This window comes from Ornithorhynchus anatinus, chromosome 3 (assembly GCF_004115215.2).
Source record: "Ornithorhynchus anatinus isolate Pmale09 chromosome 3, mOrnAna1.pri.v4, whole genome shotgun sequence".
NCBI classification, from domain to species: Eukaryota; Metazoa; Chordata; class Mammalia; order Monotremata; family Ornithorhynchidae; genus Ornithorhynchus; species Ornithorhynchus anatinus.
In genome coordinates, this window is record NC_041730.1 from 21,315,219 (window position 1) to 21,338,472 (window position 23,254).

General features: G+C 56.8%; 1 protein-coding gene across 3 annotated transcripts; it reads left to right on the forward strand.

Moving 5' to 3' along the window:
• Positions 1-1,021: 1,021 nt before the first annotated feature.
• SPI1 (Spi-1 proto-oncogene) lies at positions 1,022-21,815 on the forward strand. Of its 3 annotated transcripts, none has more exons than XM_029059237.2 (5): positions 1,022-1,092; positions 7,460-7,550; positions 17,040-17,227; positions 18,369-18,525; positions 21,224-21,815. In XM_029059237.2, the coding sequence occupies exons 2-5, from the start codon at positions 7,472-7,474 to the stop codon at positions 21,541-21,543; spliced, it is 744 nt and encodes a 247-aa protein (XP_028915070.1). In that variant the 5' UTR covers positions 1,022-1,092; positions 7,460-7,471; the 3' UTR covers positions 21,544-21,815. The 3 variants fall into 3 exon arrangements, with proteins under 3 accessions (XP_028915070.1, XP_039767346.1, XP_028915069.1); XM_039911412.1 differs by lacking the exon at positions 1,022-1,092 and adding an exon at positions 1,230-1,348; XM_029059236.2 differs by lacking the exon at positions 1,022-1,092 and adding an exon at positions 3,463-3,734.
• Positions 21,816-23,254: the final 1,439 nt, after the last annotated feature.

The window sequence follows — 23,254 nt, forward strand, 5'->3', positions numbered from 1 at the left end:
GATCTCTGTGACCCCTGGGCCTTTGATCAATCTCCTGTGCTCCATGTCTCACAGGAAATTCTCTGAGGATAGAGAAGCAAACGTGTAGGTTAAGATGAGGGCAAGCAAGGCAGAGAACAATCTGAGGGGTCATAGTGGACCATAATCTCAATAAATCAGTCAAGCGATGGTATCTGTTGAGCTCTTACTGTGTGTGGAGTGCGTACTAAGAAGCAGTGTGGCGTAGTGGAAAGAGCACGGGCTTAGGAGTCAGAGGACCTGGGTTCTAATCCCAGCTCTGCCACTTGTCTGCTGTGTGACCTTGGACAAGCCACTTACTTTCTCTCTGCCTCAGTTCCCTCATCAGTAAAATGGGGATTAAGACTGTGAACCCCACGTGGGATAACCTGATTACCATGTATCTACCATAATAATAATAGTTATTATTATTACTAAGCTCTAAGGAGAGATTAATACTAGTAATAATTGTTAAGCACTTACTATGTGCCAGGCACTGGGGTAGATACAAGATAATCAGGTTGGGAACAGAACCTGTCCTACTCAGGGCTCACAGTCTTAATCCTCATGCTACAGATGAGGTAACTGGGGCACAGAGAAGTTAAGTGACTTACCCAAGGTCACCCAGCAGACGAGTGGCAGAGCCCGGGATTGGAACCCAGCTCTTTGGACTCCCAGGTCCCTGCTCTTTCCACTAGGCCAAGCTGCTAGAGGTGGGATCCCTGCCCCACCTATAAGGAGCTCACCCTCTAGGATCTTATTCATCCACCCACCTTAGCTGCCTGTCAGGGTCCCAGCTGGGCAGTCCCAAAGCCCCGGGACATCGGAGACACGCTATTGGGATAAATAAGATTACCAAAGTGTGTTCTGGTAGAGAACTTGAAGTTCTGGAAGAGAGCAAAACAATGATTAAAAGCTGGGAAATAATTTCTAAGAAGAATCTGGCCTAGGAAGCTAATGAAACCGTCCTTTTTAATAACTGCAGATGAAGAGGCCAAAGAGAGGCTTGATACCAGCAGTGCTCGATACAGGAGGGGAGAGAAGAAGTGACCCGGAGCAGTGCTTCTTTGTCTCACCTAAGGGCAGAAACAAGAGGTAATTGACTTTAATTGCCCGCCAGCAGCGAGGCTTTTCATTAGAGAAGAAGAACTTCCCGCTTATAAGGATTGTGAAATCCAGGACTGCGGTTTCAAGAAAGAAGTGTGGATTCCTCTGGAGGCAGTTAGGAAAAGTCAAAGGATTCCGGGACAGCCTTAGATGACCGTTTTGTCCAGTTTTAGGATCCCAGGACTCGAAAGGCCTTCGTAACTCTCTCTGCTCATTTCCTTCATTTATTCTGACTGCTCTAGATGTAAATATTTTCATGTCTGTCTCCCGTTACAGCATATGTTCTTTGTGGACAGGGAGTGGGTCACTTGGCAGTTGGGTATTTCAGGTGGCTTCATATGAACTCTGTGACCCCCTGGGCCTTTGATCAACCTCCTGTGCCCCATGTCTCACAGGAAATTCTCTGAGGGTAGAGAAGCAAATGTGTAGGTTAAGATGAGGGCAAGCAAGGCAGAGAACAATCTGAGGGGTCATAGTGGACCGTAATCTCAATAAGTCAGTCAAGCGATCGTATTTGTTGAGCTCTTACCGAGTGTGGGTGTTGCATTAATATGACTGTGGGGTTGGAGTTCTTCTAGACTGCAGGTTTCTGGTGTTTTGGGCTGACCCAGAGAAGCTATTTTCTTGTTGATCTGTCTTCTCTCTCTCCCCAGTAATAATGAAAGGTTGGTATTTGTTAAGCGCTTACTATGTGCAGAGCACTGTTCTAAGCGCTGGGGTAGATACAGGGTAATCAGGTTGTCCCAAGTGAGGCTCACAGTTAATCCCCATTTTACAGATGAGCTAACTGAGGCACAGAGAAGTGAAGTGACTTGCCCAGAGTCACACAGTTGACAAGTGGCAGAGCCAGGATTCGAACCCATGACCTCCGACTCCCAAGCCCAGGCTCTTTCCACTGAGCCACGCTGCTTCCCCAAGCCCCTCAACCCCACAAAGACATCCTATTTCTTCATGGACTTTCACCAGAAGTTCCCAAATGGAAGATCCAGAGTCCCTGGGGGGGAAGGGAAGGGAAAGGAAGGGAGAGGGAGAAGGAAGGGAACGGAGAAGCATCACGACCTAGTGGATAGAACACGGGCCTGGGAGTCGGAAGGACCTGGGTTCTAATCCTGGCTCTCCCACTTGTCTGCCAAGTGACCTCGGGCAAGTTATTTTACTTCTCTGTGCCTCAGTGACCTCATCTGTAAAATCCGGATTAAGACTATAAACTCCGTGGGGACAGGGACCGTGTCCAACCTGATTATCTTGTATGTTCCCCAGCGCTCAGTACAGTGCCTGGCACATACTAAGCACGTAATTGTGATTATTATTGGCATGGTGGGAATGATGTGGGGAGGCGGGGTTGGTGTATGTGTGTGTGTGTATGAGTGTGTAGACTGTGAACTCATTTTGGGGAGGGATTATGCTTATTGTTTTACTGTCCTCTCCCAAGTGCTCTACCCTCAGCGCTCAATAAATACGATTGAAAGACTGACTGGATGGGGACCCCGTGGTGGTCTGGGGTGAAACGTGCGGTCTCTGTTGCCCAGTTTCCCCCACCTGGGGGAGAGGAACTTGCAGGAGGCCTTGGGTTCGAGCTGGGAGTGAGGGAGGAAGTTGGCTCTGATGCTGTGATTCCCCTAACACCTGTGAGCCCCCAGCCCAGGTGAGAACCTCTACTAGAGGGAAGAGCCTGCAGCATTTGGGCCAGGAGCCAGTGGGAAGAGGTCGTGGCCAGAGCTCTCCGGACTAAAATCCCCACTGTGCCATTTAACCGGGGGCCCGAGGCCGGGGCGGGACCCACCGCCGGGGCAGAACCCACCTCCTCACTCTTCCCAGCCTCCTCCCCGCCCTCTGCTGCCCCTGCCCTTGGCCCTGTTCTAGTGCCAGAGGAAGGGCCTTCTCCTGGTCAGGCAGCATCTGTAGGCTATTAGCCCGTTGGGGGCAGGGGACGTGTCTACCAACTCTGTTGTACTCTCCCAAGCGCTCATTACAGTCCTCTGCACGCCGTAATTGCTCGAAAAATGCCTCTGATGACGATGCAGGGCAGGAGTAGGCCAACAGGAGACCTTGACTTCTTAGGGAGCGGGCGCACTCTACCTCAGGCCTCTTAGGATCCGGCTAGGCCTCGGAAGGCCCCTGCCTGAAGCCCCACGCTGCCCTAACCCTCGCCTCCTCCCCCCAGGTCGGGCCCTCCTCTCCCTCCGGCTCCCCCCAGTCCCTCGCCAGCTTCCTCTGGGCTGGGAGGCCCCGGGCCGGTGGCCCTCGCTGGCTGGCCTCCAGTGCCGCCACCTGCCTATGGGGTCGGCGAGTGACTTCCTGTAGCACAAGAGATTTATGCAAACGGGCTGGGGCTGTGATGTCACCCGAGGGACTATCTCCCAGCTACAGGCTCTTCGATAAAATCAGGAACTTGAGCGCTGCAATGTCAAGGGAGGGGGCTCACCTCGGGATCCTCTGGGCCAAGGGGCAGGACTGAGCCACCCAGCGCCCGCCCTGCCCAGCTCGGTGCCCGCCCCGGCCCCGACCGGCGGCCCTCGATGCCCCGGGGCTCCGGAGCTGCCCTGGCCGAAGTTGGGGAGCTGACGGGCTGCGAAGTTGGCTGGATGTTGCAGGCGTGCAAAATGGAAGGGTTTCCCCTCATCTCCCCTGTGAGTACTAGGGCTCGGCCGCAGGTCTCCAGGCCCCCCGCGCCCTCGGGCCGGCCACCCTCCCGGCCCCGTCGTCGTCGTCTCCGCCGTCGTCGCCACCGCTCTCTAATCAGTGGGAAGTCGGTGTTTCCTCTCAGAGCCACAGGATTGGGATCTCCAGTTGTTTCCACTGATTAAGCCCCCCCGGGGGCCATGGGGTTCTGCCGTCGGGAAGGAGCGGGGGGCAGTGGGGCCGTGAGGGAGCCGGAGCCGGAGCCGGGGGTTATTTATAGACGGTCGCCGGGCAGGGGTCTGGCCGGCGGAGGGGCCTCGGGGCACCAGGGAAGGGGACTGTGCGGGGTCGGGGTGCCGGAGGACGGGGCGGTTGGGGGAGGCCCATTAGAGGCAGACCGGAGCGAGGACGGGAGGCAGTAGGAGGTGAAGGCAAGAAGGCGGAGGAGGGAACAGCTGGGAGAGAGTGGAGGAGCCGGAGAGGGCGGGGTTGGCGGGGCTGTAAGGACCAGAGGTGGCAGGGGTGGGAAGCGGGGGCTGCAGCTGGAGGTGGCAGGGGCTGGGGCACTAAGACCCTGGAGGGCAAGGCCGGGCAGTGGCATGATGGGGTAGAGCCCGGTGATGGGAACCGGGTGACCGGAGGAAGGGACCGGTCCTGGAGTCACGGAAGTTGGGGGAAACCCTCGGGAAAGAGGAGTCGGGGGTCACTGGGGGCCAAGGTGGGGCTGGGGCATGGTGGGGGTCGGGGGGCCGGCCCCGCGCCATCGGTTCGCTCTACCGCCGCCTCCGACCCCAAAGCTCGGCTCAGAAGGGCCCCGGCCGCCGCCCTGCCTTTAGAGCCAGGGTAGGAGTGGGAGGGGGTGCGGGCGCCCGGCCGTGGGACCCGGCTATGGAGTCTCCCGGACCTTCCGACCGCTCGGGCCCCTCCCCTGCGACCCGTCCCCGGCCGGGCCTTGGTAGAACCCCAGGAACGCCAGCCTCCCCTCCCTTTGCCAGAGCGCAGGCCCCAGAGGATGAACCAGGCTGAGTCCTCGGGCCCCCAGGGCCGAGGGCAGCCAGACAGGGACTGCAGCTTTACAGGAGCGGGGGAGGGCGCTGGTTCGACTCCTTCCCTGATAGCCTTTGGTCTGGGTCAGGTTCATCTCTCCAGAACTTTGTCCCGAGACTAAGGAGGCAAAACGGGATGCAGACAGCCCCCAAGCCCCAGTCTCAATCGCTTCCCACGGCAGAGAGCTCACGGTTGGGGGCCTAGGCCTCCCCTTGACCCCCTCACCTCTCCCTGGGGCTCTCCACTCCCCAAGATCTCCGGAATGGGTGGGGGAGAGAAGCGGGGCCAGAAACCGCCTCACGATGCCCTCACTGTGTCCCTTGAGGCTGGGGGTGCGAGGCCAGTGTCTCTGGAGGTAACCAGAGGTTCAACTAAGAGGCAGGAGACCTCTCAGAGTATCGCTCTCTGCCGGGATCGCTGGGAATAGAGGTGTGTCCTTCGGAAGGCTCTCGGCCAAGCGCGGACCTTTTCCCCCACCCCGCCTCCATGATTCCCAGGCCCTTGGCCTCCCAGCTGCTTCCCATGGGAGGGGAGTTTCCCTTTGGTGGGGGAGGAAGGCAGGGCCTTCTGGGCGCTCTCCTCTGGGGGGCGTATTTGACCACCGGGTCCCCCCCCTCCCTTGGCTGTTTTCTCGGCAAGCGCGTGATCCTCTGGGGCTGCAATGCTGCCAATTGCATAATTCGTGGGTATACACAGGCCGAGTGGGGGTGGGAGTGAGCTTTGGCTTCCAGGGGAGGTGAGTGCGAATCCCTGATGATGGTGAAGTGTGTGTGTGCTGGACCTGAGAGCATCTGGAGAGAGAATGGTTGAAGGTGGGGGTGGGCGAGGAGGGCGCCAGAGTGGGTCCAGGTGGGTGTGAGTGTCGGGGGGGGTACGAGAGGGAGTAAGAAGGAGCATGGCAATATGGGAAGGAGTGAAAGGGTCTGTGGGGGTAATTGAGACTGAAAGTCTAGGTGAGGGTGAGTGAATGTGGGGGGGTGGTGGGGAGGGAGAATACTAACAAGAATAATGATGGTAATTATGGTGTTTGTTAAGCGCTTGCTATGTACCGAGCGCTGAGGCGGTTACAAGCAAATCGGGTTGGACACGGTCCCCGTCCCTCTTGGGGCTCACAATCTCAATCCCCATTTTACAGATGAGGCAAATGAGACCCCGAGAAGTGAAGTGACTTGCTCCAGGTCACCCAGCAGACAAGTGATGGAGCCGGGATTAGAACCCATGACCTTCTGACTCCCAGACCCGTGCTCTAGCCACTGCGCCAGAGAAGGGGCCAATAGGGGGTTGGCACTGTCCCCCAGGGGACAGATCTGCCTATGACCGGCCTCCCCTTCCTCCACCCCCCTCCCCTGGCCCAAGGCAGAGCCTCCCCTGGGGTTGGGCCACCTGTCTTCTCACCTCCCTCGGCGGTGTCACTTGCCCACGAGGGTGTCACCAGCCCACAAGGGTGTCACCTGCCCGAAGCGGGGCACTCTGCCCTGCTGTCACCACCAGTTTGATGATCTGTAGGCACCCGGTCTGTGGGTGAGGGTGGGTAGGTGGGTGTGTCGGGGAGGGGTGTGAGGAGGAAATGGGTAGCCATTTATCTGAAAAAGAAGAGGAAGAAATGGACTTTGAAATGGCCAGCTAAGGACCCTGAAACTGAAAACACAACAGCCAGTGTTCGCTGTTAACACCCGGGGGAGCTCAGCATCAGGGGAGGGATGGGGGAGTCATGGAGACCAGGATCGTTGAAGAGTTGCGGGGGGGCGGGTGGTCATCAGAAGCCGATGACTTGATCGTCTCTGAAAGGTGCTGCAAGAACGAGTATAAGAGCTCCCTCCCCTCAGCTTCCAGGCCCCTGGGGAAAAGCCCAGGGGCAGGGGAGAGACAAAGTGTGAGGGTCCGGGGGCTTGCGTTCACCAGGAGAAAGATGTGGGATCCCATACGCCGGCTGGAGATGCGAGGGACCGAGTCTGGGGGCTTGGGCTCATCGGAATCTTAGGGGTGACCAGGGCGGCCGGGGTGTGGGTGCGGGCGAGTCGAGGGGCCACTGTCCCCTTGCTGTTTGGGGTGGCAGGGTGTTGGGGGACACTTCACTAGGGAAGCCTGCATGTCCCTAAAGCGCTAATCTCAACGGGATGGAGAATGAACCTGACCGAACCCTCCTCTGACACCTGCCTGCCAAACTTCAGGGTGGGGATTGCCGCTGGTCAGGGAGTCCTTCTCGGACACTTGCTTCCTATTTCAACCCAGTTTACCCTCTCATCATCATCATCGACATCCTCAGTAGTTGCTGGTGCTCACCTCTCTGATCCAGGGCACAAGTCTGAGGAGGGGAAGGGTAACAATAGTATTCATTGAGTGCTTACTGTGCGCAGAGCTCTGTCCGTTATTATTATTATTTCTGCTAAGTGTTTGGGAAGAGTACGATTCAACAGAGTCGGTAGACGCGTTCCCTGCCCACAATTTGCTTGCAGTCTAGAGGGAGAGACAGACATTAATATAAACCAATCAGTAAATAATTTATTATTAATCACCATCTTAAATCTCCCTTGAACCCCCACCCCCTCCCCAATTCTTCCCCTCTCGAAACAGCTTAAAGACTGGGATTCAGGGTCCCCACAGGTTAAGCTGGGGGGAATCCAGGCCAGTTCAGGGGATCCGTGTTTCTCCTTTTCAGGGTCTAACGTGCTTCCTTTGTCTTCAGCCAACAGAAGATATGGTGCCCTATGACCCCGACCTCTACCGCCAAACCCATGACTATTACCCTTATCTCAGCGATGGAGAGAGCCACAGTGGTAAGTGGAAACCAGGCCTCTGCCCGGGGCAACGGATTCTGGGTCTGTCCCACAGCATCTATTGATCCGGGAGTTTCAGGACCAGGTGTGCCTGGACCCACCCTCCAGGTCTGAGCTTCTCAGCTGGGGATTGGTGCTGTTCCCCCACTTCAGGGAGACCCCCCCCGGATATATCCTGTAGCTCCAACAACCAGGACCCCACCCCCCACCCCCGTTCCCCACCACCACCTCACGCCACCCTTCTCTGATCTCTCCCCTCTGTCCCCCATTCCCCAGCCCTCATTCCCAGCCCACACCTTCCATCCTCGCCGATCCTGACTCTGGCACTGGGGTCTCCAGGGTTCAGTCAAAATAATCAGGGAACTACCTTTTTATGGTATTTGTTAAGCACTTACTATGTGCCAGGAACCGCTCTAAGTGCTGGGGTACATACAGAGTAATCAGGTTTGTCACAATCCGTGTCCCACGTGGGGCTCACAGTCCTAATCCTCATTTTTCAGATGAGGTAACTGAGGCACAGAGAAGTTCAAGGTCACACAGCAGACAAATGGCAGGGCAGGGATTAGAACCCAGGTCCTTGTGCCTCCTGGGCCTATGTTTTGGCCATGCTGTTTCCTTGGCCCCCTTGTTCCACCCCACTCAGCTGCGCTGCCGAGCCGGGCGGGGAGGGGAGAGCGGTGGGAAGCGGAAGAAAGAAAAGAGTGTGAGGTTTTCATGTCACCCCTGGATACCTGGATTAAATCATCCATCCAGAAGAAGGGAGTGGAGCCTCCTGACCCCCCAATATCATCATCCTCACCAGCACCATCAGCGGACCCTAGAGAAAGTGCCCACTGGATGTCCGGGAGCCCGTGGATCGTTAGCAGATTCAGAGAAGACCCTCCTCGGGCCCCTAGAACCCCTCGGCCTAGGGCTAGCTCTCTCCTATACCTCCCCGGGGCCCTTCCTCCTGGGTTGCCAGATTCAGATTTCCCCTAAGAGGAAAGGGGAGCAAGGAGTCGCTAAGCCAGTCAACAAACAGTATTTTCGAAGGAGAGAACCATTTGATCCCCAAGGTGACTGGAACAAGCCCCTTTCCTCATAGAAGGGGGATTTCCAACCGGAGGGAAACAGAGGCCGCTGCGTGAGCCGTCTTCAGGAAATCTGCCAGCCACACTTCAGGGCCAGAGTCAGCTCACCCGACCCAGCTGGGGCTTCGAACCCAGCCAGTGAAGATAGTGGGGTAAAAGCCTTCTCGGCCGACCAGGCACCGGGGCACGCAAGGGTGCTCCTTCCAGAAAGACGGCAGGAAGATCCGCTGCCGCCGCCTCCTGAGGAAAACAGCCTGGCTCTGGCAAGACCCACCCGCTTCCAACCAGCGGGCCCCGAGGGGAATCCTGGATCCGCCTGACAGAAAGGCCCCTCCCAGGAGGGACATGAGAAAAATCAGAGTCTGACTCCTGAGAAGGGTCTATATCCTGCCCCTCAAGCTGATCAAGGGCAGAAACAGCCTGGAAACTGGCTTCCTGGGTCTGCCTCTGCCGTCCCCGGCCCTTTCTCCTTCGGCGGGGAGGAGAGGAGCCCCCGGCCTAGGGAGGAGTTGCTTCCTCCGGTCTGCGTCACGGCTGTACAACTCTGGAAGTGACCCCCTTTGAGGTGGGGCCAGAGGGATCATTCTCGTTCCTGGCCCCGGAGCCTCGCCCTGCCTCGTTTCCGATCCTCCCGATGTGCCGCTCTAGTCTGGGTCTCAGTTTCCTCAACTGCAAAATGGGGATAAAATTCCTGACCCTTTCTTCCTCCCTCCCGGAGATTCTAGGAAGTGGTTGTAAAAGGTTCAATCCAAGGAAGTACTGCCATCAGCAGTAGCCCAGTACACAGAGTTCCGGTGCTCTGCCCTCCCAAGCTGCCTTAAGGGAGCTCACCCCTTCAGCTGACGTTTGATTTTGGGGGCAGGAGCTTCAGGGAAGGGAGAGGGAGAGAGGTCCGTGCTCCAGAAACTGCCGTTGGCAGCTCAGTCTCATCACCGTCAACACCAGCGACTGTTTCCTAAAGGCTCACAGGGTGGTGAACACGGACCTCCCTCCTTCCCTCCCCATCTCTCTTCATCCCTTCCTCCTTCCCCCATCCTTTCCTCCCACCTTCTCTCTAGTCCCTCTCCCCGACTCCAGAACCACTCTGTTCTTGGTCTGAAGCCAGGGTGAGTGCTCAGAAGCAGTTGTGGCTTAGTAGATAGAGCACGGGCCTACGTGTCAGAACGACCCGAGTTGTCATTCCCGCTCTGCACCTTGTCTGCTGTGTCACCTAGGGTAACTCACTTTTAACTTCTCTATGCCTCAGTTCCCTCATCTGTAAAATGGGGATAAGACCGTGAGCCCCACTTGGGACATGGACTGCGATCAATCTGATTAGCCTGTATCCACCCCAGTGCTTAGTAGAGTGCCTGGCACCTAGTAACTGCTCAACCAATACCATAAAAAAGATCGACAGGGAGAGAAATAATTCGAGGACTAATAACTCAGGGGTGATTTATGCCCTTCCTCCTCCTCTCATAAACTGGATTTCACCTGGATCTGCTGATTCCACTATGACCGCCTCAGCTGCGGGGCCCGACGAGTGACCCTGGGGGACCGCAAGAGAGTAGTTTGAAAAGCGGTCCCTCAGGGCCTCCCGCCAGCCTCTCTCAGCCCACTGCAAGAGACCTGGACTAAAGGGAAGTGGGAAACGAAAGCAGAGTGTTGAATGACCAGTGAGCCCACACCTCATCCCCGCCCAGTCTCCGAGGTCCGGGCAGAGGGGATGGGGTCGGATTTCGCCTGAAAGTTCTGGGGACCCAGGGTGGTTCTGAGGCCAATTTAGTGCTCGGATGCCTTGTAGGATCCGCCACGGAGGCCTGATTCCCACTAGGGCCATCTTGGAGGAGGGTCCTGGGCTGCCCCTCACGGACATCCCCGCCTCTCGGCGGACTCTGGGGAACGGTCAGTGAGGACCGTGTTCCCGAGGGGCTCCATGGCCATACTCCAAATGGAGCTGTGTCTCCAGGCCGGCCCCAGAACAAGATCGGTTTCTTGCCAGTGAGGAGGGGGAGGCCAGAGGAGGCCAGAGGAGGCCCTCAGTGAAAGAAAGGCCAGTGGTCGCACCGATTTTCTTCCTGCCCACCTGCAGGCCCGAGGTGTTGGCGCCCCCTGGTGTTCATATAGAGAAGCAGCGAGGCTCAGTGGCAAGAACCCGGGCTTGGGAGTCAGAGGTCATGGGTTCGAATCCCGCCTCTGCCACCTGTCCGCCGCGTGACTGTGGGCGAGTCACTTCACTTCTCTGGGCCTCGGTTACCTCATCTGTAAAATGGGGATTAAAACTGTGAGCCCCACGTGGGACAACCTGATCACCCTGAATCTACCCCGGCTCTTAGAACAGTGCTCTGCACATAATAAGCGCTTAACAGATAGCAACGTTATTATTATTATCATCCCGCCTCCACCACTTGTCAGCTGGGTCCCTTTGGGCGAGTCACTTCACTTGACCTCATCTGTAAAATGGGGATTAGGAAGGTGAGCTCCACCTGGGACAACCTGATGACCTTGTATTTCCCCCATGCTAAGAACAGTGCTTGGCACATAGTAAGCGCTTGAGAAATGCCATCATTCATTCATTCTCGTAGGGAAGTGCCTCTCTGAGCAGCCCTTTTCCCAGACGTCCCCTCCGCCTCTATTTCTTACTTCTCTCCCTGCATCGTTCGGGCACAGTCAGTCGGTCGTATTTACTGGGTCCTTACTGGGTGCAGAACACTGTGCTAAGCACTTGGGAGAGTATACTATAACAATATTATATTGTTCCAAACTGGGACCTTTCTAGACCCTTCTGGACTGTGAGCCCGTTGTTGGATAGGGATTGTCTCTATCTGTTGCTGATTGTACTTTCCAAACACTTGGTACAGTGCTCTGTACACAGTAAGCGCTCAATAAATTCGACTGAATAAATGAATGAACAATAAAACAGACATGATACTGCTGTCCTGGCTGCTGCTCCTTTGGGAGATGCACCCCTTCCAGAGGAGCGCTCTTCAATTCAGGCGACAAGTCGGATTTCTTTAGGGCTCTGGAGATTTCTGGTTCCAGAGTCCTGCCTCTTCCAGGACCTTAATTCCAGCTTTAGTCCCGAGGCTCAGCTTTCCCCAACCTGGCCTGCCCACCAGCACAATGAATGTGATTTTCGGCAAGTCACTCGCCTCTCTGGATCCCAGTTTCCTCATCTGCAAAACAGGATAAAATTTCCTGACCCTTTCCTCCTCCCTCCCAGGGATTGTAGGAAGTAGCTGCGAAAGGCCGGGTCCGAGCAGGTATTGGCCTTAGCAGCAGCCCAGTGCCCGGTGTTTGGCTCCTCTGCTTTCCCAAGCTGACTCGAGGGAGCTCATCTCTTCAGCTGACTTTCACTGTTGGAGGAGGCAGGTGGGAGCCGCCGGGGAAGGGAGAGTGAGAGAGGTCTGGGCTCCTGAAACTGCTGATGGTGGCTCAGCCTCATCACTGTCGGCACCACTGCCTGTTTCCCAGAGGCTCTTAGTGCAGCAGGCAAGTGAATACAGACATCTCTCCCTCCCTCCCTCCCTTCCCCCTTCCTCCCCCAACTCCCTCCCTCTCCTCCCTTCCTCTCTCCCCCTCCCCTTCTTCTCCCTCTCTCCCTCCTTCTTCTCCCTTCCTCTCTTCCTCTCTCCCCTCTTCCTTCTTTCTTCTCACTCTTCCCCTCCTTCCTCTCCCTTCCTCTCGTCCTCTCTCCCCCCTCCCTCCTTTCTTCTCCCTCCTTCCTCTCCCTTTCTCTCTTCCTCTCTCCCCCCTCCCTCCTTCCTTCTCCCTCTCTCCCTCCTTCCTCTCCCTTCCTCTCTCCTCTCTAGTACTCTCTCCCTCCTTCCCCCTCTCTGCATCCCTCCTCCTTGTCTCCCCCCCTCCATTCCCTTCAGTACAGAGACCCAGCCCTTCATCCTGAGAGGCAGTGTAGCCTACTAGAAAAAGTACGGGCTTGAAAGTTAGAGAACCTGAGTTCTAATCCCAGCTCCGCCATTTGCCTCCTCTGTGACCTTGGACAAGTCACTGAACTCCTCTTGGCCTCAGTTTCCTCATCTGTAAAATGGGGATTCGATACCTGGTCCCCTTCCCCTTTAGACTGTGAACATTCCGTGGGACAGAGATGGTGTCTAACCTATCTTGTATCTTCCCCAGTGCTTGGCACGTAGTAAGCACCTAACAAATGCCACAGTGATTATTATTGCCCTCTTCCCAAAGAGGAGGTTGATGAAACCGACCCTGGAACGATCCCCGTGGGCCCCTCATTCGGTTTTCAGGGATTTGCCTTCAGTGCGTATCGGTTCAGGACCGGACTGGGGCAACAAAGAAAAGATGGGCTCCCTGCCTCTCACCCACCCTTCCCTGGGCCAACGCCCCCAGACCCCTCACCAGGGTCTTACCTCCTTTTGGGGTGAGCACTGCTGCCAGATCCGCAGGGCAAGGGCCCTGCATTGGCACCGGGAAGTGACTCAAGGGGCGGTGGTGGCTAGATGCCCACAGAGCCTGGGAGTTTTTTGTTCTTGTTTTTATGGTATTCGTCAAACGCTTATTATGTGCCAGGCAATGTACGAAACACAGGGATAGATACAAACTAATCAGGTCGGAACAGTTGGAACAGTTCATGTTCCACATGGGGTTCATGGTCTCAATCCCCGTTTTCCAGATGAGGCACAGAGAAGCGGAAGTGACTTGCCCAAGGTCACACAGCAGACAAGTGGCGGAGCCGGGATGAGAAGCCACGTCCTATCGACTCCCCGGCCCGGGCTCTCCCCAGTAGGGCACGCTGCTTCTCCGGCATTTGGACGGCTCTGGGCCATCCCGGGCCCAAGGGCGCCTTATCCGGCTGCTGGGACCACCTGGCTCCCGCGTCCACCTCTGTCGCTTCGTGGGGTGGCGGCGAAAGGGGTGTCGAGGCCTCGTGGGGGCAAGAGGAGAGGTGGCCCGGTGAACCCCGCTAGGACAGCCCGCGGCAGTCGCTGCTCTTCTGGTGCACCTGGGCTTGAAGTGATTCATTCTCTCTAAAGTGCTTATCTCTTCATTTTCCCCGCTGTCTGTCAGACCGTTCTTCTCCGCTTTCCTCTCAACTTCTCTCCCCTGCCCACTGGGGCCCAGCCCTCCCCTCCCAGCCTCTCTATTCCCCACAGAGAGCGCGTCTGTTGAAGCTGCAGAGCCCCGAGGTCTCGGGCCCGGAGTGGAAGGTCACACTGACATTTCTCTTGTAGGGGGTTTCTATTTGGGGATTTTGGACTTGCTGATGTCTTTTCTTTTCCTTGGCCCGTGGCATGTGACGGGGACTCTGTTGGCGTGGGGGGAGGGAGGATGGGTTGCGGGGGACCGAGTGGGACGCCCGCGCCTGGGGTCGGGGCGGAAGGGTGGGGGGAGTATGCGGTTTGGGCGGGTGCGATGGGGCCAGGACCACGTGGGGATCTAAGGACCGAGGGCAGGGGGCGGCTGGCGGAGGCCGTCCTGAGGTGGGTGTGGGTATGACTGAGGGAGGCTGATTGTGTCTTTGTGCGTCTATATGTGTGTGACCGTGTGTACGTGTGGGTATATGGGGATGGGAGGGTGTCTCTAGCCGAATACGTAAGAAAGTAGCAGAGCGGGTGCAGTGGGTTGTCTGCGTGGGTGTGGGTGGTCTCTGTAACTAGGATGGGGTCATTCGATCATTCATTCAGTCATATTGAGCACTTTCAGTGTGCAGAGCACTGTACAGAACACTTGGGAGAGTAGAATATAACAGTAAACAGACACACTCCCTGCCCACAGCGGCTGCGGGTCCAGGGAAATAATAATTATTATTCATTGTTAATAAAGATAATATTCTTTTGGTAGTTAAGCATTTCATTCATTCTTTCAATAGTATTTATTGAGCGCTTACTCTGTGCAGAGCACTGTTTTGAGAGCTTGGAATGTAGCACGATTTGGCAACAGATAGAGACAATCCCTGCCCAACAACGGGCTCACAGTCTATGCGCCAAACACTGTAGTACCATGGCTCAGTGGAAAGAATCCGGGCTTGGGAGTCAGAGGTCATGGGTTCGAATCCTGGCTCTGCCACTTGTCAGCTGTGTGACTGTGGGCAAGTCACTTCACTTCTCTGTGCCTCAGTTCCCTCATCTGCAAAATGGGGATTAAGACTGTGAGCCTCACGTGGGACAACCTGATTACCCTGAATCTACCCCAGCGCTTAGAACAGCTGCGCTGTACATAGTAAGCGCTTAACAAATGCCAACATTATTAGTAGTAGTAGTAGTAAGTAGGAAAATCAGGTCCCACTTGAGGTTCACAGTTTAAATAGGAGGGAGAAGAGATATTGAATCCCCACTGTGCCAGTGAGGGAACTGGGGCCCGGAGAACTGAAGTGACTTGTCCAAGGTCCCACAGTAGAAAAGTGGCAGAGCCAGAATTAGAATCCAGATCCTCTGACTCCCAGGCCTCTGCTCTTTCCACTAGGCCTCGCTGCTTCTCAGGAACGTGGGAGCGGGTGTGGGAGACGGAGAGCGTGGGAGCGCATGTGATTAGGTGAACGCGACCCCGTTTGTAAGCGTCCATCTCCGGGAGAGACCCTCGGGTTGGGCCCAGTGGAGGACGGCTAGATGGCCACCTCAAAGGCCGACCCTGGGAGCCCATTGAAAATCGGGCGTTCAGCGGTTTCTTAGATGAGGAGAATTCATTCATAAAAAATAAAGACGCGCATGGCCAAATCCGTCCAAGAGCTCATTCATGCAATCCTCTTCCGAGCAAGGCAATGATACGAGGAGCAGAACTGTATTCACAGGGTGTTTGGCAACTCCAAAGGTGTGAGGGTTTGGGGGTGACTCAGAGAGACCATGTCTGTCACTTTTGGAGTGTCTCTCCTATGTTTGTGTGGGTGGAGGTTATGTCTGAACACACGTGCATTTTTGTGGAATGGTGTGTGTACGTGTGTGTGTGTTTGTGGAGTGGTGGTGTATGTGCACAGATGTGTGTGTGTGTGTGTGTGTAAGGTGATGATGAGTGTACATGCATGTATATATTTGTGGGGCTTTGAGGGGGTGTTTCTACTTAAGGGTGGTGTGATTGTGTGGTGGTGGTTTGTGTGCACATGTGCACATTTGGGTGTCCGTGTCAACTGTAGGCATTGTCTCTATCTGTTGCCGAATTGTACTTTCCAAGCGCTTAGTACAGTGCTGTGCACACAGCGCTCAATCAATACGATTGAATGAATGAGTTGTGTAGGATTGTGGGGAGTGGTTCGTTTGCGTACGCCCGTATTTGTTTGTGTGGGGGTAGTGAGAGATGATGATGGTATTTGTTAAGCGCTTACTATGCGCCAAGCACTGTTCTAAGCGCTGGGGTAGATACAAGATAATCAGGTGGTCCCAAGTGGGGCTCACGGCCTTAATCCCCATTTTACAGATGAGGGAACTGAGGCACAGAGAAGTGAAGTGACTTGCCCAAAGTCACACAGCTGACAAGTGACGCAGCCGGGATTAGAACTCGTGACCGCTGACTCCCAAGCCGGGCTCTCGCCACTGAGCCACGCTGTTTCCGAGTGGGCGCTTATGTGTGTGTTTGTGCGTGTGGATGTGTGCACCTACATATATTTGGGAATATATATGTTTGCTCCCCTATATATATTCGGAGAAGCAGCGTGGCTCAGTGGAAAGAGCCCAGGCTTGGAAGTCGGAGGTCATGGGTTCGAATCCCGGCTCCGCCACTTGTCAGCTGTGTGACTGTGGGCAAGTCACTTCACTTCTCCGAGCCTCAGTTCCCTCATCTGTAAAGTGGGGATTAAGACTGTGAGCCCCACGTGGGACCACCTGCTCACCCTGTATCTACCCCAGCGCTTAGAACAGTGCTCTGCACATAGTAAGCGTTTAACAAATACCAACATTGTTATTATTATTATTTGTCGAGGGATGGGGCGTGCGCACACGAGTGTTTGTGTGTGTAGTGGTGTGTGTCAGCGTATGTGGAGAGGGGTGTGTCTGTCAACTCCATCTGGGTGATGTTCCCCTAACGAAGGCGGAGAAGGCCGGGGCAGAATGCGTAGCAGAAGGTGCCGAGGGACGACAGGAGAGGAAAGTGCCCTCCCCACCCCGACCCGGCCTTTGGAGGTCAGCTGTCCCCCCCCATCTCTGTGCCTCAGTGACCTCATCTGTAAAATGGGGATGAAGACTGTAAGCCTCACGTGGGACAACCTGATGACCCTGTATCTCCCCCAGCGCTTAGAACAGTGCTCTGCACAAAGCAAGCGCTCGACAGATACCGACATGATTATTATTATCCGGTTTTGGCTGTCTGCTGCCCGACCCTTGCCCTCTCCCAGCCGAGGTCGGGCAGCCGCGCTCCCCCACAGGCTGGCAGCGGGGGGGGGGGGGGGGGGGGGGGGTGGTCCGAGGCCCCGGCCCCGAAGGCTAGAAGGGTCCGGGCTCCCCGGCACCCCCCTGAGCGCCATCCCCCTGCCTCCGCACAGACAATTACTGGGATTTCCACCCGCACCACGGGCACAGCGAGTTCGAGGGCTTCGGGGAGAATCACTTCACGGAGCTTCAGAGCGTGCAGCCTCCCCAGCTGCAGCAGCTGTACCGCCACATGGAGCTGGAGCAGATGCACGTGCTGGATGCCGCCATGCCACCCCCACACAGCGGCCTCAACCACCAGGTACCGCCCACCCGCCCTCCCTCCCGCCAGGCCGAGGAGGCCCCGGCACTCCGGGACCGTTCCCGCCGGGCCTCCCGCCCGGCCCTCTAGGACTGCCTCCGCCTGCCCCCCACCCAACTCGCTCCCCCGGGACTCCCTCCGTCCGTCCCTCCCACCTGCCTTCCACCTGGTCCCCCCGATACTGCCTCCTCCTCTCCCTCTGCCCGGCGCCCCGGGACGCCTTCTGCCCGGCCCTCCCCGCCGCCCTCCTCGTGGCTCCTCTGCCGGGCCGCCTGCCTCGTCCCCCAGAACGCCTTCTCCCCCCGGCCTGGTCCTAGGGGACTGGCTCCTCCTGTCCCCCCTGCCTCATCCCCCCGGGACTCCTTCTGCCTGGCCCCCCAGGACTGCCTCCGCCCGGCCTCCCGTCCGATCCCCGAGGATTCCTTCCGCCCGGCCCGGGGCCCGGTCCTCCGGGACCGCCTTTCTCGGCTCCCTGCCTGGTCCCCGGGGACTCCTTCTGCCCGGCCCTCCCCCCGGCCTTCCTCCCGGCCCATCCTCCCGGATCCCTGTGTCCCCGGGGCGGCCACCTGGCCTCCCCGGTGCGGGGGCAGCTCGGAGCCGGGAGGCTGTGGTGAAGCTGGTTGGAGTTTCACAGGAAACTGACACCAGCTCTTACCCAATGTGGAGCTTCCTGCCGCTCAGCCCCAACGGCCAGAGCCTCAACCGCCACCCCCTTCGACCCCTTCACTGACCCCTCGCCGCCCCCCGCCCCCCTGCGCTGACCATTCGGCGGCCTTTCGGTGAACCGTCACTCCGTGGATTTCCAGCCTACACCTACAGCCCCCCAACTTCCTCCTGGCCCTCTCACCCCGCTACTTACTGCCCCCTCGATGACCAACGTCCTGGCTACTCCACCATCCCCTCCCCCCCGACCCCTCATCCGATCTCTCACCAAGTCCCTCTTTCCCCAGTGAACTGCGGTGCCTTCCCTCCCCTCCGACCCCAGAGTCCTCTGTGAGTGAAGTAGGCCAGACCAGCCCCGCTCCCTCTGGCCAACGGCCGTCGGGAAACGAGGCCGGGGCAATTCCGAGTCGTGCCCCCCTCGACCTCTCTCTCTCTCCCTCCCTCTTCCCCTCACCTGGGTCTTTCTTCCCCCATCCAGGTCCCCTACCTGCCTCGCATGTGCCTGCAGTACTCATCCCCCGCCCAGCCCAGCTCAGACGAAGAGGAGGGGGAGCGGCAGAGCCCCCCGTTGGAAGTGTCTGACGGGGAGGCCGAAGGCCTGGAGCCCGTCCCGGGACTCCTGCATGGAGAGCCAGGTCAGCGTCCGGATCTCGCCGGCCTCGCCCCTCCCCTGCTCCCCCGCGTCTTCCCGGCGGCCTTCCCGCTCCACGCCCCAGCCCTAAGATCGGAACCCCGGAGAGTCCCCGCCCCAGGGTGGCATTTCCAAGGTCAGGGGGCCCAGGGGGCCAGAAGGGTCACCCCATTCCCAATTCTCAATCGTCCGGTGGCCGTACAAAGGGAGAGCGCGACCCAGCCACCCCTGAGATCGGACTGGTCCACAACCGAACTGTGTGAAGGTCTAGGCAGCCCAGGGCTCTTGGACGAGGTGGTGGGGTGCGCAAGTGGGGTGGGGTGCTCTGCCCTGTGAACCACTGGCCCTTGGAGAGGCCAGGCAGCACCCCCAGGGAAAGAGGGATGTGCCCCAAGGTGTGTGGGTACGGGACGCCTGGCCTCCGGAGAGCCAGTGCGGGTATTCCATCGGTAGGATTTACTGGGCACTTACTGCGTGCGGAACACCGTACTGAGTGCTCGGGAGAGTACAGTCGAGTTAGTAGACACAATCTCTGCCCTTCAAGAGGTTGCAGCCCAGCTGAGGAGATTGAACACTAAAATCATTGAAGGCTAGGAGGAAGCAATAGAGTATAAAGGTATTTACAGTTCCTTTCCCACATAGGAGTAGGGGGAGGTGAGGACCCAAGCATTCAAGTGACATAGAAGTGACAGTTAGCCGGGGGGCGGGAATAGGCTCGGGGGGTGAGAAATTAATCAGGGAAGACCTCCTGGAGGAGATGGGTTTTTCAGGTGGGTCTCGAAGATGAGGAGAGGAGTGACGCTCTCCCCCCGCCCCCAGATGATGTGAAGGGACAGGGAGTTTGAGCAAGGGGCTGGAAGCCAGAGAGAGTCGAAAGAGTGAGGCGCAGTGAGTGGGTTGACTTGACAGAAACGAAGAGTGTGAGCTGGGGTGTTGTGGGAAGGGACCCAGGATAGATAGTGGGGAGAGAGTTGATTCAGTGCCTTAAAGCCAGTGGTCAGAAGGGGGTAAGTGCCCAAGGAGACCTCCCCTACCCCTGCCCCTCTTATTCAATCAATAGATTTAATAATAATGCTATTTGTTAAGTGCTTATTATATGCCAGGCACTGTACTAAGCGCTGGGGTACTAAGCGTACTAAGCGATCAGGTTGGACACAGTCGCTGTCCCACAAGGGGCTCACAGTGTTCATCCCCATTGTACTGTTGCAAGAACTGAGGCACAGAGAAGTGAAGTAGCTTGCACAGCAGACAAGTGGTGGAGCCGGGATTAGAACCCATAACCTTCTGATTCCCAGACCCACACTCCACTACGCCGTGCTGTTCCAGTCGAGAATGAACAATGTGTGCAGAACATTGTACTGAGCACTTGGGAGAGTACAATGCGAAGATGTGGTAGGCACCTTCCCTGCCCACAAGAAGGGCAGTGTGGCCTAGTGAAAAGAACTCGGGCCTGGGAGTCAGAGGACCTGGGTTCTAATCCCAGCTCAGCCAATTTCTCGTTGATTGTCCTTGGGCAAGTCGCTTAACTTCTCTGGGCCTCAGTTTCATTCATTCATTCATTCATTCACGCGTATTTATCGAGCGCCTACTATGTGCCGAGCACCGTCCTAAGCGCTTGGAATGTACAATTCGGCGACAGAGGGAGACGATCCCTGCCCAACGACGGAACTGCGGAGTGGGGATTCATTCATTCATTCATTCAATAGTATTTATTGAGCGCTTACTATGTGCTGAGCACTGTTCTAAACGCTTGGAATGGACAAATTACATACCCGCTCTTGTCCTACTTAGACTGTGAGCCCCGTGTGGGACAGGGACGATGTCCCATTTAATTAACTTGTATCTAACCCAGAGCTTAGAAGGGTGGTTGACGCAGAGTAAGCACTTAAAAAATGCCATAAAGAAAAAAAGGAGCTTACGGGGCAGTGGGGTAGACCGACAGGGAGAGGGGCAGAGGATGTGGATGCGTCGATAAAGTCCGTGGGGCTGAGGACCCCGCCTGCAAAAAGCCCCCCTCCCCACCTCGGCCAAGCCCTAGTCACGATCATCTGTGGGGGGACGGAAGGGAAGAGGAGGGAGGCTTGATGGTGCCGCCCTCCCCTCACGTCCTAGGCCCCCAAATGTCGACCTCCTATGAGGCATTTGATATAGATATCCGTTCTACGTATCACAGGTGGATAGAACACGGACCTGGGAGTCAGAAGGACCTGGGTCCTAATCCCCCTCTGCAGCTAGAGTGCTATGTGACCTTGGGCAAGTCGCTTAACTTCTCTGTGCCTCGGTTTCCTCGCCTATAAAATGGGGATTGAGACCGTGAGCCCTCCGTGAGACAGGGACTCTGTCCAACCCAATTCCCTTGTACCTACTCCGCCGCTTAGAACTGTGCCTGGCACGCAGGAAGTACTTACCGAATGCCACAATTATCGTGCAGCGTGGCTCAGTGGCGAGAGCCCGGGTTTGGGAGTCAGAGGTCATGGGATCGAATCGCGACTCTGCCACTTGTCAGCTGGGTGACTGTGGGCAAGCACTTCGCTTCTCTGGGCCTCAGTTCCCTCATCTGTAAAATGGGGATTAACTCTGAGCCTCACGTGGGACGACCTGACGGCCCTGTATCTACCCCAGATCTTAGAACAGTGCTCTGCACAGAGTAAGCGCCTAACGATTACATCATTATTATCAACCCCCCGTCCCGGGTCTTCCAGGGAGCAAGAAGAAAATCCGTCTTTACCAATTCCTGCTGGACCTGCTGCGGAGCGGGGACATGAAGGACAGCATCTGGTGGGTGGACAAGGACAAGGGCACCTTCCAGTTCTCCTCCAAGCACAAGGAGGCCCTGGCCCACCGCTGGGGCATCCAGAAGGGCAACCGCAAGAAGATGACCTATCAGAAAATGGCCCGGGCCCTGCGCAACTACGGCAAGACGGGCGAGGTCAAGAAGGTGAAGAAGAAGCTGACGTACCAGTTCAGCGGTGAGGTGCTGGGGCGGGGGAACATGGCCGAGAGGCGGCACCACCCGCACTGAGGGCCCGCGCTGGGGGTCCGCGCCCGCCCACACCCTCCGCCCCCTGCCCCGGGCCCGGGGCTCCGGCCCAACCGTCTCCTCGACGAGAGACCCAGCCCAAGGGGCAGGTCGCTTGGCTGCCCTGGGACCAGCCGGCCTGCGTCGGCGCCGGGGACAGGACTGGAGGCTGGGCCCCCCAAGCCCACCTGCTGCATTAGCTTTTCCGCTGCCCGTAGCATTAACCCCTCGCCCGGGCCCGTGTACAGATGGAATAAAGTTAGAATGAACTGTAAGGGGTGTGTCGGTGTCTGTGGGGGGGGCCGAGGCGGGGAGGAAGAGGAGGAGGAGGAAGGAGGAGAGTGTCGGGGGCCGCTCGCCCAGGCCCCGGCTTCCCTCTTCCCTTCGGTTCCTCCTCCTGTCCCTCCTCCAGCTCTCAAGCGTGTGTGTATTTGGGGGAGGGGGAGGACAGGAAGTCTTCGTCGCCGTCATCATCATCGTCATCGCCATCAACAAGTACCGAATTCAATCAGTGCCAGTCAGGTACACGGTCTTGAATTGGATCTTGGGAAACACTAAAAGCAGAGTTTCGTAACGTTCCCTTTTAGAGTCTCACTTGAGCCGATCTCGGGCCAGTCCGGAACAACCGGCCCTCTGGTCACTGGCGTGGGTGAGAACTCCAGAATCCCCAACTGAAAAAGCACTTTCAGGGACACGGCCGGTTTCGACAGATGGCTCCCCCGGTCCGCGAGAAAAGCACCCGGTGGCTCATCCCAATACCCCTAAGTGTGTTTGGGGCCGAGTGCCAAGGGTGACGTCCGTCGTCTCCCCCTCCGCTCAGAGCGGGCCATGCCAATCAGGACCGAGAAGTCTCTCATTCCTCCTTCGGTAGTCCGGCCTCTATCTAATCCGTGGTAATAATAATGATGACGGTGTTCGTTAAGCACTTAATATATGCCAAGCACTGTTCTGCATTTATTGAACGCTTCCCCTATGCAGAACACCCTACTAACTGTTGGGGGAAAGCACGATAGAGTGAATAGACATAATCCCTACTCTCGAAGGCAGGGGAGCTCAGTCTGGCCTCGAGTCCCTACTCAGTGGGGTGAAATAGCTTAAAAAAAATCAATCCATCAATTGTATTTATTAATAGTAACGTTGGTATCCGTTAAGCGCTTACTACGTGCCGAGCGCTGTTCTAAGCGCTGGGGTGGATACAGGGTGATCAGGTCGTCCCACGTGAGGCTCGCGGTCTGAATCCCCATTTTACAGATGAGGTCACTGAGGCGCGGAGAAGTTAAAGTGACTTGCTCAGAGTCACACAGCTGACAGGTGGTGGAGCCGGAATTAGAACCCATGACCTCCGACTCTTAAGCCCGGCCTCTTTCCACTGTGCCACGCTGAACGTCTACTGTGCGTAGAGGATTGTACTAAACACTTGGGAGAGTACAACAGAGTTGGTAGGCAGGTTCCCTGCCCACAATGAGCTTACGGTCTAGAGGGACAGACATTAACATAATCAATCGATTGCATTTATTGAGCACTTACTTTGTGCAGAGCACTGTACTAAGCACTTGGGTGAGTATGTTGGAGTTGTAGACACATTCCTCCCTGCCCACAGCGAGCTTACAATCTGGAGGGAGCCCTGAGTGGGTTGGATTTGCAGGGCCCGGCCCGGTGACAGACCTGGAAATTTTCAAAGATTTCGCCGGTGGCGGGGCTGATGTGGCGGAGG

Coding starts and splice junctions, on each gene's coding strand:
- SPI1 (XM_029059236.2), top strand. CDS start 3,624: ATGCCCCGGGGCTCCGGAGCTGCCCTGGCCGAAGTTGGGGAGCTGACG. Junction 7,551..17,039: donor CGATGGAGAGAGCCACAGTG/GTAAGTGGAAAC, acceptor GCCTCCGCACAG/ACAATTACTGGGATTTCCAC. Junction 17,228..18,368: donor ACAGCGGCCTCAACCACCAG/GTACCGCCCACC, acceptor TCCCCCATCCAG/GTCCCCTACCTGCCTCGCAT.